At 43.2% G+C, this 16,396-nt stretch overlaps 1 protein-coding gene across 10 annotated transcripts in view; it reads right to left on the bottom strand.

Annotated features, from left to right (window-relative positions):
• Positions 1–211: 211 nt before the first annotated feature.
• The window catches only part of LOC139557477 (calmodulin-binding transcription activator 1-like), a 574,167-nt gene continuing 557,982 nt past the window's right edge, over positions 212–16,396 (bottom strand). For 4 of the 10 annotated variants that reach the window (XM_071372334.1, XM_071372339.1, XM_071372338.1 and 1 more), the window contains 8 exons: positions 15,467–15,645; positions 14,264–14,501; positions 13,302–13,373; positions 13,043–13,063; positions 12,338–12,537; positions 11,419–11,493; positions 9,089–9,119; positions 212–6,639 (listed from right to left, as the gene is read on the bottom strand). In XM_071372334.1, coding sequence (XP_071228435.1) covers positions 6,607–6,639; positions 9,089–9,119; positions 11,419–11,493; positions 12,338–12,537; positions 13,043–13,063; positions 13,302–13,373; positions 14,264–14,501; positions 15,467–15,645 — 849 coding nt within the window. In that variant the 3' untranslated portion in view covers positions 212–6,606. Of the gene's footprint in view, positions 6,640–9,065; positions 9,120–11,418; positions 11,494–12,337; positions 12,538–13,042; positions 13,064–13,301; positions 13,374–14,263; positions 14,502–15,466; positions 15,646–16,396 lie in introns of all 10 variants that reach the window. The other 6 variants (XM_071372336.1, XM_071372344.1, XM_071372343.1 and 3 more) reach the window with 5 other exon arrangements.

The following is a 16,396-nucleotide window of genomic DNA, read 5'->3' as shown; positions in this document are numbered from 1 at the left end:
TAAATAAAGGTGAAATAAATCACATTTGTAAAAACTTACAACAGTGCATGTACAATTTGAACTTATAGCACTAAAACTATACAGCGTTAATATAGAGCAGCTGGTAGGCAGCTGATTGGCTGTGGGTTATTACAACAAAATGTGGCTATAGTACAGGCATTGATGCACTGGATGATACAGTAGAAGAACAAGGAGGCAAAATCACACTGTGTTAGAGTTTTCTTCATTTTTTTATTTTTTTATTATTTTACAGCAGAAAGAATATAAAGCATTCAGAAAACATCTTCCATATTTTAAGGGCATTTCAAAACGTTTTGCATGGCTTCAGCAGCTTTTTTAAAAACATATCCATCGAGTCAGTGACGCTTGTACATGCACAATTACAAAAATAAAACTTACAAACAAGAAAGAGGGGGAAGAAAAAGGAGAGAAAGCAAAACACATTAGGGGAAACGAAAATAAGGAGTGGGTGAAATAATAGGGGAAGGAAAGAAAGAGCGGGTCACATAACAGGGAAAGACCGAGAGAAAGACAGTTAAAGAGGAGAGGAAAATAGCTCTAACACTAGTTCACATGCAAAGTGTCAAGGACCCACGACTTTGTATTAAAGCAGGGCCATTTTTTTCTTCTTGGTTTGGAATTGATGAAAACGTGCAGTTCGGTAAAGGGTGCCATACAATTGCTGTCCATAAACTACTGAATGCTTGTCTTGCAATACTGGCATTTGCATAAGAGTACGTCGACTACATGTGTCCAATCATTTTTATCTTCACTAGGTCTATAGGTCTCCACAAAAGAATGCTTATTGCTCTGTGTCCATAAGTGGAAAAGGTTGTGAGATGGTTTCTGCTCTGTTGTCTTGATGTGCCTACCTTTCAGTAGTTTGAGTGCATTGACAAAGGAAGAGGAGGAAATACCGTCCAGTCCCTCAAGTCAATTAGTAGAGTGTAATGAAGGTAATAAAATCCATATGAAGTGCCTGTTATAGCTAACCTGTCATACCATCCAGAAGATGGCCATACCTGAAGGGCTTTTTCTGAAACCGTCCCTCTAAGATCTGGTCATCTTCAACTACCCCAACGTACGTCTCAGGAAGACCTCAACTTCAACTACCCCAACGTACGTCTCAGGAAGACCTCATCTTCAACTACCTCAACGTACGTCTCAGGAAGACCTCAACTTCAACTACCCCAACGTACGTCTCAGGAAGACCTCATCTTCAACTACCCCAACGTACGTCTCAGGAAGACCTCATCTTCAACTACCTCAACGTACGTCTCAGGAAGACCTCATCTTCAACTACCCCAACGTACGTCTCAGGAAGACCTCATCTTCAACTACCCCAACGTACGTCTCAGGAAGACCTCATCTTCAACTACCCCAACATACGTCTCAGGAAGACCTCATCTTCAACTACCCCAACATACGTCTCAGGAAGACCTCATCTTCAACTACCCCAACGTACGTCTCAGGAAGACCTTATCTTCAACTACCCCAACGTACGTCTCAGGAAGACCTCATTCAGATTTTACATCATGTCATCATCCATATCTTAACTGAGATAAAATGTTGTATAACTGAGAATAGCTTTATAGACTATTTGAAGCTGTGTGTGATGTTATGACATAATCATAGATTCACACAGCAAATCCTTGTTTTAATGAGAACCATCAAGCCAGAGGAGGTCAAAGGTTAAAGTGTTACTAGACTCCTAAGCATAGTCTATAAAAGAAAGGTAAGCATTTACACAAGACTTTAAGCCCTAGTGTCCCATAATGCCTACAAATTCATTTGTCAGAGCTGTAGCCAAGACAGAAACAATTGACCATTCGGTCAATTGTGATAAGCTTGTCCTAATTATAATTATCTATACTACAATTACTTGTATCCCCTAGTTCTGATATCGTGCCATTACGTCTCTCCTCAGCTCACCTTACTTACTTGAGAGGAAATGGATACCAATAATGTATCTAGGATCAGTAGTAATTTGCCTGTTTTATCCAGAAAGCTCTGTGTCCTATTTCAATAGTGTGTCCTCTCTCTACACTGAATCACCATCAATGTCCTGCTCCACTTCCTCCTCCCCATTTTGGCACCCTGAGTAAAATACAGAAGGGAGGTGAGCTGTTCTCTAGGACTAGGAGCAGGCTAGGAAAATAACACATGATGAGCTCTCTCTGCTGAACTGTGTACAAGTGAGACTGACTATGCCCTGACATATCTGGATGTGTGCAGTGCAGTGTACTGTCGCCTGCGTGTGTGTGTGTGTGTGTCTGTGTGTTGTTGCCTAGTAAAAGACTTGCGGTATACTGTTGGGTTGGGAGCACACTATTTTTTAGATCCAAATGAATAAATGAATTCTAAAAAACTTGCTTCTAGAAAAACTTTCCCTCATGCTACCCCAAGAAACATGGTCAGTAAATACTGCAGATTGATCATAGTTTGTATTTTTAGGATTCTCCTCTGCCTTCCAATCAACGGCCCTCCATCTTTCAGAGTTCTGTGACACGTCATACAAACGTTCTTCGCTTTACAGAACAGTAAGTCTTTTACAAGTCTATCTGACTACTGATTTTAGAAAAATAAGCATGCTTTGGGTGCAGTTCAGTCACCCAGTTAACTATTTTACCCATGCAAGCATAATAAAACCTTCCCATATTGCCACAGCAGTGCATTAGCTGGCATTCTTACCACTATCTGAATGATGAATGCAAGGCAATAAAACCACAAAAGTTATGGAATGGAATTCTCATGGTTTCAACAGGCAGTTCCAATAGAAAATAAAAATGCTTAGAATGTTGACAAGACGGAATGCATTCTGTGGTGATACTGGGTTGGTTAAGGGAACACTGTCACCTGACTGAATTTAGTGATGGTTTTTGGATTGATATATGGTATTATACTTGATATACAGTAGTCCTAAAGAATGATGGATTCAGGGGATCTTTTTCTCTCCAAAGCCATGTTTTTCTCCTTAGGTACAGTACATTGCATGCTTCCTGACATTGGCTTTGTGCGATCAATCGGGATATGATTAGGCACTTTCTACATAAACACTCTGAAAATAGGTTTACATATCAAGTCTCTGTGAAATAAACACAAACATACAGAGAAATAAACCCAGCAGTATATAATAATAAAAACAGAACAGATCACAGGGTCTGAGACGAAATTCAGCAATTGAAACAACAAAACATAATTGTCCAATGGCATTCACACCTTGTTTGAATAATGAACGTCATCACTGGAATGGAGAATACGCCACCTGGTTGTTTTGATATGAATATAATATATTTCAGCAGAACTGCAAAAACCAGCAGACTGTTGTATAGTATATATCATCGACTCACAGATCAAATCAACTGGTTCAATGTTTCTGTTCCCACCACTCACATTTCATTTCATAATCTTTCAAACACGGTCCTCACATATGCCATTATGAGCCAGACATATTCTTCTTCAGAAGTTGCTATAATGACACTGGTGCATCTTGTAACATGTACAGGTTTATAGATCCCTCACTTTTGCTCATTGACTTGGCTGTGCTGATCCATAATAGTTTATACGTTTCACTATAACCCCATCACTGTTTAATTGTGTTCTTTTAGCACCTTAGATTGTTTAAACAAGTGTTCCTCCTGTAAGTAAATTACCAATTTACTTTTACAAAGAATACCAGTTGAGAGATGCTACACATGTACCTCGTTCACTGTGGCCACATTACATTTTGACAAAGAATAATTCTGGTCTGTCCAGACCCTGACAGCCTTAGTCAAGTTACACTTCCAGCCCACACTTAGAAAAAAGTATTGTCTTGTGTCAGCAGTTTGATACGTTGATCTAGTCTATTTCAGGGTTTCCCAAACTCGGTCCAAAGCTCAATGATTTAATACTCAAAGCTCAATGATTTAATAATCAAAGCTCAATGATTTCATCACCTGTGCGTTGTCCTATTAAACAAATTATGATTTAATAATCAAAGCTCGATGATTTCATCACCTGTGTGTTGTCCTATTAAATAAATGATGATTTAATATATATTTTATTTTTATTTAACCTTTATTTAACTAGGCAAGTCAGTTAAGAACAAATTCTTATTTACAATAACGGCCTAGGAACAGTGGGTTAACTGCCTTGTTCAGGGGCAGAACGACAGATTTTTACCTTGTCTGCTCGGGGATTCGATCTAGCAACCTTTTGGTTACTGGCCCAACGATCTAACCACTAGGCTACCTATTAAACAAATGTTAAATCAACCTCAATTATAAAAAATAAAAACAACAGGGCTGAGATTCACATGGACAAGGCTGCCATTTACAATCTTTATATGAACACAATCCATACAAACATGCACACTGACAACACAATCCCTCTTTCTCATACAGTAGGCTTTTTTGCACTTAAAATGTTACTGACGAGTGATCTCTGTGTATTTTGTGATGATGGCAAAAAAGCTTGGGTTGTTCTGACGTGTGATAACAGAAGAGAAATGAGAGACTTAAAAGTTGCTGTAGAAATATTTCTCCCTCTGCAATGTGTACCTCTATCTGTGATCCTCTGCCAGTTGGGATGGGACCTTGTGGTCTTTAATGCTAGTGTCTATTTCATTGTATGATTATCTGTTCTGCTAAGATTAACTTCATTCTCTTGCTAAGCAATACAGCATTCACATTACTTGGCACCATTGGCAAAAGATTCTTGGTAGCCCAAAACAAAAATGTAAACATAAACATACTTGTCTTAAGATAATTTTGCAGATTTCTCCTAACTCTAAATACGTTATCTTTTTTTAAAGTTTTTAGCATTTGCAATAATGTCATGCTTTCGCAAAATGTTTTTCCCAAGAACAATCAAAATAAAATAAAATACTCTTATAGTGAAATACTTTTAATAATTTTACAGAGCATAGCCACTACTGCTTTTGTTTAGTTTTTTTAAAACCTTTGTTCATGTTTTTCATGCACATAGCTCATTTTTATCCCAGGTATTTACACTATATACAAACAATACAACCATACTTCTTAGGCATTCAAACAAAACTATACAAATATTCTGTTTTTGTCTCATACCTGTTTTTGACCCCTTTTTAATGAATAAAATAATATATTTCTAAAATACAATCCCCTTTGGGTAAATGTTTTTCCCTACCTTCAGCCTTCTTTATATACAGAAACTGCTCAATTGTCAAAAATATGGATTTGTCTAACCCCTATTTTGGGACTAGCTTAGGGACCCCTCAAAGAATCTCTAAGACGTCAAGGCAATGTATGTGATCTTCCCCTCAAAAGCCCTCACAGGCCCTGAAGTTCATTTAAAAAGAACAACAATAACCTTCATGACTGTAATCATTACAACACAAAAGAGGCAAGTTTTCTTTCTTTTTAGAATACTGAGAAAATAAATTAAATAAGGCAACAGAAAAAGAAAAGATGAGGACGATGTAGGTATAATCTCAGGAACTAGAGGGTATGACTCTTGGGAGAATAGGTTGGTACATGGGCCACTCAGTTGCATTTGAACATGAAGACAAAAGCAAAACATTGAAATTCAGAGAATACAGACCTAACTTCCAGCACGCAGGTGAAGACTTCACCCATAGGCATGCATATTTGATCAAATCGACAACACAGAATTTTGAAGAGACAAGTCAGTTGTAAATCGGTCATGGGCATGAGCACAAAACAGATTCAAGCAAAGAGGAATAGAAAAGAGAATAAAATAATAATATAAAAAAATAAGAAGAATTGTAATTCCATTGAATCCCCCTATCCCTTGCCTTACAGTACATAACCCCTCCAAACCTAGATAACAAAATAAGCCATTGTTTTAATAAGCCCCACCCATTTCTGCTCACACCCCTCCTACATTCATATGTAACCCCACCCCTTTGGACTGACTGGCGGGGTAGAGCACAGCGTAACAGGAAGGGGAATTTTGATCTATTTTGAGTTACCATACTGAATGTATTCATCTAACTGTCGACAGGGAGTGTATGTGTGCAAATGGATCAATGTATTACCGAGATTTTTTGGTTCATTAAGTTACATTTTTTTCTTCTTCAAATGGAATAATCAGTCACTTAAAAAAATATGAAATACAATTAGAGCCAAGTCCCAAATGTGTTTCTGCTTCTGTCATGTTTCCTTATGTTCTGGCCGGCATCTGCCTCCATCCTTGGCGTCTTATCCTCTTCCTTTGATCCACAGGGACCTTTTCAGACATGTCCAGCATTCCTCTTCCTTTACCGTCTTAAACTTATACTCCGATACTCCCAAAAAGACAAAACAATCCATGAAAAAGTGCAAAAAATGCCATGAAGCAAATGTTCTGCCCCCCACAGCTTCTTCCCCTTAGTTTATAATTCTACACTCTCCAACATAAACAACGTCAGAGGGAAAAGATAAACGTGAAAAATGCTGTTGTTAGAAGTAGAAGTAGAGTCGGCCACGCTGCCGTAGTAGTAGTAATAATAATCGCAGTGTTTTCACTGAACTGTTTTTTTTTCTTCTTCTCTTGTAAAATGTCTTGGGTATAAAGGGACAAAGAAAACAGGAAGAGTCAGGAGGAGAGTGATGTCACATTGTGAGGGGGCTCTTCTGAAGGTTCTCATGTTCCTTGGCCCTTTTCAATTCGTTCACTCTGAAACACAGACAGAGAGACAAAAGTAATTTAAACAGGGGTCTATGACCGCCAACACAGATCACCTCTCACAGGATGATTCTGTACTCTGTCTCAAACCATTCCCGAGAGAGACAGAGAGATGAAGATCGACATAGCCCTTGTCAACGGGACCTGGTGCTGATTTGGAAAGAAAACATGATCTCATCTCAGAAAACTGGATCTCATCTAGTCTAAATGATTCTGTTAAATCACTACGTCTTATGGCTCACTGAACCCATTCCTTCAGTACTTGATATTCTAATAGGTCAACTAACTTTGAAACTTGAGAATGGTTCTTAAAGCAGTTGGATTTACTTTTAAACTCTTGAGAATATAATGTGATTGGAAAAAGGTCTCTTGATAATTAAACTCTCCAAAACTAATCTCAGGAGAGGAAACAGGAGTCCCTTGACAAGTCCACCAAATATTTGTTGGGCTGAAAGAGACCCTCAAGGTAGGCAGAGATTTACTAATTGGTTTGTATTTGGAATATTGCTATGCACCAAATAAATGACTATATTACTCAAGAATTGTGTGTCAATTAATTTCATCAGTGGAATGTATTATTGCGTCTATCACTAAATGATGAAGTACAAACACAACTGAAAATTGAAGGCATTCAATTTGTGAAAGAGGTGAAAATGTATTAAGACTACAATAGTCTAACCAAACTTGTATTGCATTTGTATTGGGAAGTGACATTACCTTGGCATTCCACTTGTGAACCATGTCCAAACTGAGCCAGAGCCAAACACGACATTATACCCCAGCATGTACAATAGACTCAATAGATCTGACTGTAAGTCACTAGCCAATGACTGTTCCATACCATAATCAATAGACACACCCTGTGGTAATTGTACTACTGACCACAACACTGAGATTGGTGTATATTCTCTGACTCCCTTCGGTCTCTATACTGCTTCTGAGAGAGCTTTTTTCCTCATAGGTAAACAGGACGAGTGGACAATGAGTGGACAATTTGTGGACAATGCAGTCCATTTGACATGAGTTTATACATGTATATAACCCCAATGTCCTTCACCTGGTATCACTGAGCTTAGTGGTGAGCCCCCACAGTGCTGTGTATGTAGGTTTAGTGTTTTTCACTGTGCCATTTCCTCTTCCTCTCAGTCTGAGATGTTGTTCCCCTGAGGTGTGAATCCATTACTGGTACACCTCCTGCTGTTCTAACTCCCTGGAGGTAGAGGGACTTCCCATTGTTTGTGTTGTACTGCTAGTCTGACTATGACCTGCATGTGCTATCACATCACTGTAACCCAGATCATAACAAACATGCATGCTGTCACATCTTTATAGTACTATATCTACCTCAACTGCTCTCGGAGCACAGTGACCCATATTCTACAGTATAACATACTCCAACCTGGTCTCAGAGCATTTCCTATTATTATCTATGTAAATCTGAGACACTCCATTTAGTATGGTATGTTACATTTGGTATGGTTACATAACACAGATGGTAACTTTAGGCAAAAACTATATGGATATGAGTGTCTGCTAAATGACTTAAATGTAAAATTATACATTCAAAAGGCACCATTTTCTCAGAAGATTAACCAAAGTGTCTGTGATTCATACAGATGATGAGGCTGATGATAACTGTCATATGGGTATTTTTGTCAATATGCCCAAAGTCTTTCTGGAAGAGTAGTCAGTCAGACACAAAGTTTGTACCCATGAGGAATTTCAACATATTTTCAGTGATGATGCATGTGTATTTGAAGCAGCCCTGAACTAGTGAGGGCTCCCAATGAAATGCCTAGAGGAGCTTTGACATTTTCAGTAAACAAAACCCAGGGGGGTCATAACCCCCTCTACTGTGTCATGTGGGGCGCAGCTGTTTGAGAGAGAACATCCGTCCCATAGCATGCCTGGGGGTACATTTTAAAGAGCAAGGCCCATAGAGGTGTCACCAGTCATGCAACATAGTAAACATGATGTGAATAGGCATCTTCATAACCACACAAAACAAAACATATAATAATGAAAATAAAAGTCATTTCCAGAGGGGAGAAAGAGGTGCCTGTTAAGTGTTACGGTGACATAGTCATTCATAAGCAGTGGTTAGTTAGTTTAATAAGAGTAAAGTTACATTTGATCTGAGTTTGAGCTTCTCAGTCAGTCCACCTGTGGCTCCAGTAGGCAGCCTTCATGCAAGCAGGCATCAAGCAACAGTGATGGACAAGATAGAGGGAGGAGGACAGCGAGAGAGAGAGAGGAAGAGAGAGATGGATGGAGAAAAAGCGAAAGATAGAGGAAAAAGAGGGAGAGAGAAAGAGTGGATGAAGGCAACGACTCAGCAGATAAAACTATTGTTAGAGAGAGAGAGATAGAGAGGCAGAGACATACAGTGTGGACAGGGAAGAGAGAGAAGCACGAACTGAGTTGCTGAGGCTGCACTCACCCGCTTGAACAGTCTATGGTCCATCAAGGGGCTTCGCATAAACAGCAAAACAATACCAGACAGCTATTAGCACAAGTAGGAACTGTGAGGAAAGGAAGGGGGGACGAGGAGAAGAGAGTAGGGGTGCGAGGAGAGGAGGTTAGGGGGGCGAGGAAAAGAGAGTAGGGGGGCGAGGAAAAGAGAGTAGGGGGGCGAGGAAAAGAGAGTAGGGGGGAAAGGAAAAGAGAGTAGGGGGGCGAGGAAAAGAGAGTAGGGGGGCGAGGAAAAGAGAGTAGGGGGGCGAGGAAAAGAGAGAAGGGGCGAGGAAAAGAGAGAAGGGGTGAGGAAAAGAGAGTAGGGGGCGAGGAGAGGAGGTTAGGGGGGCGAGGAAAAGAGAGTAGGGGGGAAAGGAAAAGAGAGTAGGGGGGCGAGGAAAAGAGAGTAGGGGGGCGAGGAAAAGAGAGTAGGGGGGTGAGGAAAAGAGAGAAGGGGCGAGGAAAAGAGAGAAGGGGTGAGGAAAAGAGAGTAGGGGGGCGAGGAGAGGAGGTTAGGGGGGCGAGGAAAAGAGAGTAGGGGGGAAAGGAAAAGAGAGTAGGGGGGCGAGGAAAAGAGAGTAGGGGGGCGTGGAAAAGAGAGAAGGGGCGAGGAAAAGAGAGAAGGGGCGAGGAAAAGAGAGTAGGGGGGCGAGGAGAGGAGGTTAGGGGGGCGAGGAAAAGAGAGTAGGGGGGAAAGGAAAAGAGAGTAGGGGGGCGAGGAAAAGAGAGTAGGGGGGAAAGGAAAAGAGAGTAGGGGGGCGAGGAGAGGAGGTTAGGGGGGCGAGGCAAAGAGAGTAGGGGGGAAAGGAAAAGAGAGTAGGGGGGCGAGGAAAAGAGAGTAGGGGGGCGAGGAAAAGAGAGTAGGGGGGCGAGGAGAGGAGGTTAGGGGCGCGAGGAAAAGAGAGTAGGGGGGAAAGGAAAAGAGAGTAGGGGGGCGAGGAAAAGAGAGTAGGGGGGAAAGGAAAAGAGAGTAGGGGGGCGAGGAAAAGAGAGTAGGGGTGCGAGGAAAAGAGAGTAGGGGGGCGAGGAAAAGAGAGTAGGGGGGAAAGGAAAAGAGAGTAGGGGGGCGAGGTAAAGAGAGAAGAGGCGAGGAAAAGAGAGTAGGGGGAAAGGAAAAGAGAGTAGGGGGGCGAGAAAAAGAGAGTAGGGGGAAAGGAAAAGAGAGTAGGGGGGCGAGGAAAAGAGAGAAGGGGCGAGGAAAAGAGAGAAGGGGGGCGAGGAAAAGAGAGTAGGGGGGCGAGGAAAAGAGAGTAGGGGGGCGAGGAAAAGAGAGTAGGGGGGCGAGGAAAAGAGAGTAGGGGGGAAAGGAAAAGAGAGTAGGGGGGAAAGGAAAAGAGAGTAGGGGGGCGAGGAAAAGAGAGAAGGGGCGAGGAAAAGAGAGTAGGGGGCGAGGAAAAGAGAGTAGGGGCGAGGAAAGGGGGTAGGGGGCCGAGGAAAAGAGAGTAGGGGGGCGAGGAAAAGAGAGTAGGGGGGAAAGGAAAAGAGAGTAGGGGGGCGAGGAAAGGGAGTAGGGGGGCGAGGAAAAGAGAGTAGCGGGGCGAGGCAAAGAGAGTAGGGGGGCGAGGAAAAGAGAGTAGGGGGTTGAGGAAAAGAGAGTAGGGGGGAAAGGAAAAGAGAGTAGGGGGGCGAGGAAAAGAGAGAAGGGGCGAGGAAAAGAGAGTAGGGGGTGAGGAAAAGAGAGTAGGGGCGAGGAAAAGAGAGTAGGGGGGCGAGGAAAAGAGAGTAGGGGGGAAAGGAAAAGAGAGTAGGGGGGCGAGGAAAAGAGAGTAGGGGCGAGGAAAAGAGAGTAGGGGGGCGAGGAAATGAGAGTAGGGGGGCGAGGGAAAGAGAGTAGGGGCGAGGAAAAGAGAGTAGGGGGGGCGAGGAAAAGAGAGTAGGGGGGCGAGGAAAAGAGAGTAGGGGGGCGAGGGAAAGAGAGTAGGGGGGCGAGGAAAAGAGAGTAGGGGTGAGGCGAGGGCGAGGACGAGGAGAGTAGGGGGGCAAGAAGAGAGTAGGGGTGCGAGGAGAAGAGAGTAAGGGGCGAGGAGAGGAGGGGGGTGAGGAGAGGAGAGAGGATAGGATAGGAGGGGGGTCTCTGAAGTGTTGTATATAACCCCCCAACCCTTTTTATCGTCCAAAAAATAAATAAAATAGATACATGAAAACAGAGAACTTGTCTTATCAGATCTGTGCATACTCATTCTTGCCATCTAACGTGTAGTAAACCCTTCATATATCTAGCAAATCCCTACGCTGAATGGTTGTGTGTTTGTGTGTGAATATAACAAACCTATTTAAAAAAAAAACATATGAGTTAGTGTTGTGGGCGGGGCTTACCTGTGGCGGCAGCGGCGTAGAAACCTCATGATCTTCCTGGCAGCCTGATCCTGCCTCTTAGTGAGCAGACTACTTCTACAACACACAAGACAAGAGGGAACACTGGCTTTTTAGAGGGTCCACAGTAAACCAAATACACTGTGGTTGTGTGTAGCTAGTGTAGATCTCAAATTCAACCATGCTTTTAAACTTTATTTTGGAGATTCTGTATAGCATGGGTACTGTCCTCTCCAGTCCTCAAGAGCCTTAGGCTGCGTTTACACAGGCAGCCCAATTCTGATAATTTTTTTAACTAATTGGTCTTTTGATTAATCAGAACAACTTTGAAAAATATCGGGTGTGAAAAGATCTGATGTGAGTGGTCAAAAGACCAATTAGTGTACAAAAATATACTAATTGGGCTGCCTGTGTAAACACAGCCGTAGTGTCTTCATCAATATATACACATGTGCACAGTTCTTGCATGTTTAAAATCTAAATCAGTTATGCATGAGCACAGGAGGACACCATGACCCTGGGGACTGCATTTCGGACTGCAGTTGATCATCCCTTACAAATGTATTTCCCCAAGTGAAGTCTGCAAGGTTAAGTGGAGAAGAGCATAACTATCCTGTAATGAGGCTCAGCCTCCTGCTCGTGTCAGTGTGTGTTACTGTATGTTTACCTGAGTGTGTGTGTGTGCGTGTGTGCGTGTGTGTGTGTGTGTGTGTGTGTGTGTGTGTGTGTGTGTGTGTGTGTGTGTGTGTGTGTGTGTGTGTGTGTGTGTGTGTGTGTGTGTCAGTGCATTTAGCTACTTGTGCTGCTGTGTGTCAGTGTGAGTGGTAGCTACTTTGTGTGTGTGTGTGTGTTGATGTGTGTGTTTAGCTTCCTGGGCGTGTGTTGTGTGTATGCATCAGAGTGTGTCACTGTGTAAGCATACCTGAGTTTGTGTTGCACCAGGGCAGCGGCGGCTCCTTGCCGGTGTAGCCTGAGCCTGCCAAACTCCTTGTAGCTGCGGTAGTATTGCTGGATCAGCACGGCCGCCCGCCTGCTCTGCTGGAACTTCTTCTGCTCGTGGTAGCTGCGGAACTTACTCTGGATAAGAATGGCGGCCTGCGTCATCTTCTTATAAAGTGCATACTGCCAGAAAAAGGACCAGAGAGAGGAGGATATACAGAGTCAGGAACAGGGGGTTGGGAAGACCCAAACGATGGCCTCAAATGCACACATATATTGTATGATTCATACTATATGGCCAAACCAAACCAAGCCAAACTAGGCTGACCTGGTTAGGCATTCACTATAGTTGCTGGAACCGTGCTGGAAAGGAAAATAGACTAGCCAACATAATAGGGTTTATGTCGGCCCTAGAGTGTGAATCAGGCAATATTACTGGACTTAGGAAAGGTGCTGATGTAGGTTATGAGTATCAATATAACCAAGTCAAGTGTGATAATCAAGTGAAGCTAGGTAGCATTGTTGCATCATCTGAGACAGTGAAAAAAACAAGGAAAGTTTGACATGTGTTCTACCCTCTGGTGGCTTTGAGTCTGTAGTGACTCTTTTCAAGGAGTGTCATTTTAAACCCTAAATCTTTTTTACAAAAATAACAATTTAAAAATGAAAGACAGTGAAAAGATGTTACCTTCAAGGCTATCCATGTTAGCTTGTAAACAAAGCAAAGGTGAGATTGTGAATCACGAACAGGCATGAACAAGGATCAGCCTGAGCCTAGAAAAATGGACTAAACTGAATAAAGTGAAACGCTTGTCTAAAAGTCCCTAATTAATGTATTACAATCTGTCCTGGATCTAACCAGAATCTGTAAGGTCATGGAATATGGACAAACATGCAATTATTGAATCTCCATGTGTGTTGTAAGGGGCTGACTGTGCCCAGCTTACCTGTTTGTATTTCTTGTAACAACGCTGAATGACTGCCGCAGCTACTTCCTGTTGCTCTCTGAATGGGCGTCCCTGTGAGAGAGTAGAGTAGGAGAAGTCAGAGGTCAGAGTATTGGAAGTGGTGTAGTAGTCTATTATAGAGGGCCACTGCTCCCTGAGGTCTCTTCCTGGGCCCAGGGCCCTGGTTGTCTGGAGGACAGACAGAGGACCTGGGGTTGAGGACGCTGGGGGAGAGGCTCCATCCTGGGCTGGGAGAGGAGAGAGGTGCCAGCCCAGTGTTGCTCTCCTCCCCAGTCTCAGCTGGCAGAGGGGTAGAACAGATGACTGTGAACGACAGCGAACAGTTTGAGACGTGGAAAGTCATTAAAGCTAGCTATAGGGGATAGGTAGCAAGGTGAGGAAGTGGGGCAGGTGGGGGCGAAGTGAAGCTGGGCGGGGTGTGTGGAGCTGGTTAAGGACAGGCAGCAGCGGGCACCACACACATTTTTTAAAGAGTAAGAGAGAGGGAAAGAGAAAGAGAGGGAGAGAGGGACAGAGAGAGAGAGAGCTTATAGGGAGCAGGGAAGAGGGAGCAGTGCAGTCGTTCCTTAAAGCAAGGCCATGCTGAAACCACAGGGACCACATAGTTTGAGTGTGTCTTAGTGAGACAGATACAGAGAAAGAAAGATGGGATAACATATGAGTGTTAATTAACATATTAACATAATCCATTGATGATTACTGGGTGAGCATAGATAGTGTCTTGTGCACTCAGAACACTTGGACACAGACCAGGATGTAGTTTTGTTCATATAGCAACCTTTCCAGATTCAAGGGACCCATTCATAACTTCCCATTTCACCTGATAACATTAAGGTCAACACCACATCAAAAGAGAGTGCCAGTGGAAGTCCTAATAACGTTGCTGTACATTTTGTACAGCAGGTTTGTTACTGTGTGTGGTACCTCATCCCGGCCTGTACCTTGTACTTGCGGAAGGCAGTTTGGACGAGACGGGCGGCCTCGTACAGCTCCCTCTGCTCGGGGTCGGACAGGGTGAGCTGGGCCAAGTCTCTCTCCACCTTGTTGTTAGAGGCCTGGATGAACTCGCTCCAGTCGGCCGGGGAGGGCAGGGTAGGCCTCTCCATGGGCCCCTCCCTCAGGGGAGACCCCCCTGGGCTGGGATTGGAGGATGGAGTCAGAGGTCCACTGTGCAGAGATCTGGAAGGGGAGGAGCCAGGGAGGAGCAGGGGAGGAGCAGGGGATGGTGACAGTTTAAAAAGTAGTCAGCTAAGCGTTGTTATCTGAAGATATATACTGAACAAAAATATAAAACGCAACATGCAGCAATTTCTAAGATTTTACTGAGAATAAATTAATTAGTCCCTAATCTATGGATTTCACATGACTGGGAAGAGGTACAGCCACCCACTGGGGGAGCCAGGCCTTGCCAATCAGAATAAGTTTTTCCCCCAAAAAGGGCTTTATTACAGACAGAAATACCTCAGCATTTGGAGGTCTTGAGGTGGCGTGGTTACACGTGGTCTGCGGTTGTGAGGCCAGTTTGACGTATTGCCAAATTCTCTAAAACGACGTTGGAGGCAGTTTACGGCAGAGAAATGAACATTAAATTATCTGGCAACAGCTCTGTTGAACATTCCTGCAGTCAGCATGCCAATTGCACGCTCACATCTGTGGCATTATGTTGTGTGACAAAACTGCACATTTTAAAGTGGCCTTTTATTATCCCCCAGCACAAGGTGCACCTGTGTAATGATCATGCTGTTTAATCATATTCTTGATATGCCACACCTGCCAGGTGGATGGATTATCTTGGCAAATGAGATATGCTCACTAACAGAGATGTACAAATTTGTGCTCAAAATTTGAGAGAAATAAGCTTTTTGTGCATTTCTGTGATTTTTTATTTCAGCTCATGAAACATGGGACCAACACTTTACATGTTGCATTTATATTTCTGTTCAGTGTAGTTCCAATACACTACTGCTATGTCTAGCACAGAAAATATTTTGTAAAACATTTAGGGTCAGATTCCCAGATCAGAATTAAGCCTACAAATTCTCCATTGCACATGCTTTTTAGACAAGGTATAAGCTTAATTTGCATACAGGAAACCAGACCTAGATCACATTCAGTCCAGAGTGCGTCTCTGTTGTGTTGCTCACCGTAGCTGTATGATGCTGGGAAGCTGCTCCACGTCTCCGAGGTAACTGGCCAACCAGCTCATGGTGTTGCTGACACCAGTACTGTCCAGGGGCACCCCATCCAGGGCCACAAAGTTCTCCCTCTTGATTCTCTCTGGGGTCGCCTCAATGATATGCTCTGCCAGAGTCATCATGTTGTCCTGCAGGGGGAGAATCACCCAGGATTGAGTATACTGTAGATCACACACTTAGCACATTTTCATGTCATTGCCTATTTTCTTGTAAACTCTGCTTTTTGGTTATTGTGCAACATGTTGTTGCATTCTTATTCTCATTGTCTGAGATGTTTCCACATTCTGAGTGTTGAGTGTGCAAGTTTAGAATTCATTCTAGGGAACAATGAACATTAAACATGATCCATGTCAAGACAATGACGTTGAGGATGATTATGTTCATAACGATCACAATAATTGTTATTGTTATTGCTGTGCTGTCCTCCCCCTCATCTCCTAGGCTCAGCCTCAGTAGCAGTGTGACTGTGATGGATGGCAGAAGGCTCCCTTGGCTGTGAGAGCCGATCAATGGATGGAGTTTATTATGTGGTGATGGAGGTTCACGCACTGCCAGGGAGGCCTAGGGTCTGTGTGTGTTTGTGTGTGTGTGTTAACTTCACACGTCAGGGCAACCAGTGGCATGGCCCAACAGAGCTGCAGGTGGTCACTTTCAATCTTCTTGTCATGTTTATTAACTGTCAGTCCAGATTTATAGACTTGATGTTGATACTATGACATGCTACAGATATGGTGGTCTGGTAAACTAGTGTGAATGTAAGTGCAACGAGCAGGCCGATGAACAGGGTTGTCAGTGGAGTGAGTGGTAAACAGTAGAGTAACTGTCTTCACTAAAGACATGGTAAAAAGTACAGTAACTATCTCTAGCAAACTTATGATA

Source organism: Salvelinus alpinus, chromosome 28, assembly GCF_045679555.1.
Source record: "Salvelinus alpinus chromosome 28, SLU_Salpinus.1, whole genome shotgun sequence".
Taxonomy (NCBI): domain Eukaryota; kingdom Metazoa; phylum Chordata; class Actinopteri; order Salmoniformes; family Salmonidae; genus Salvelinus; species Salvelinus alpinus.
The sequence above is the reverse complement of the archived record's forward strand: the minus strand, read 5'-3'. Positions and strand labels throughout refer to the sequence as shown.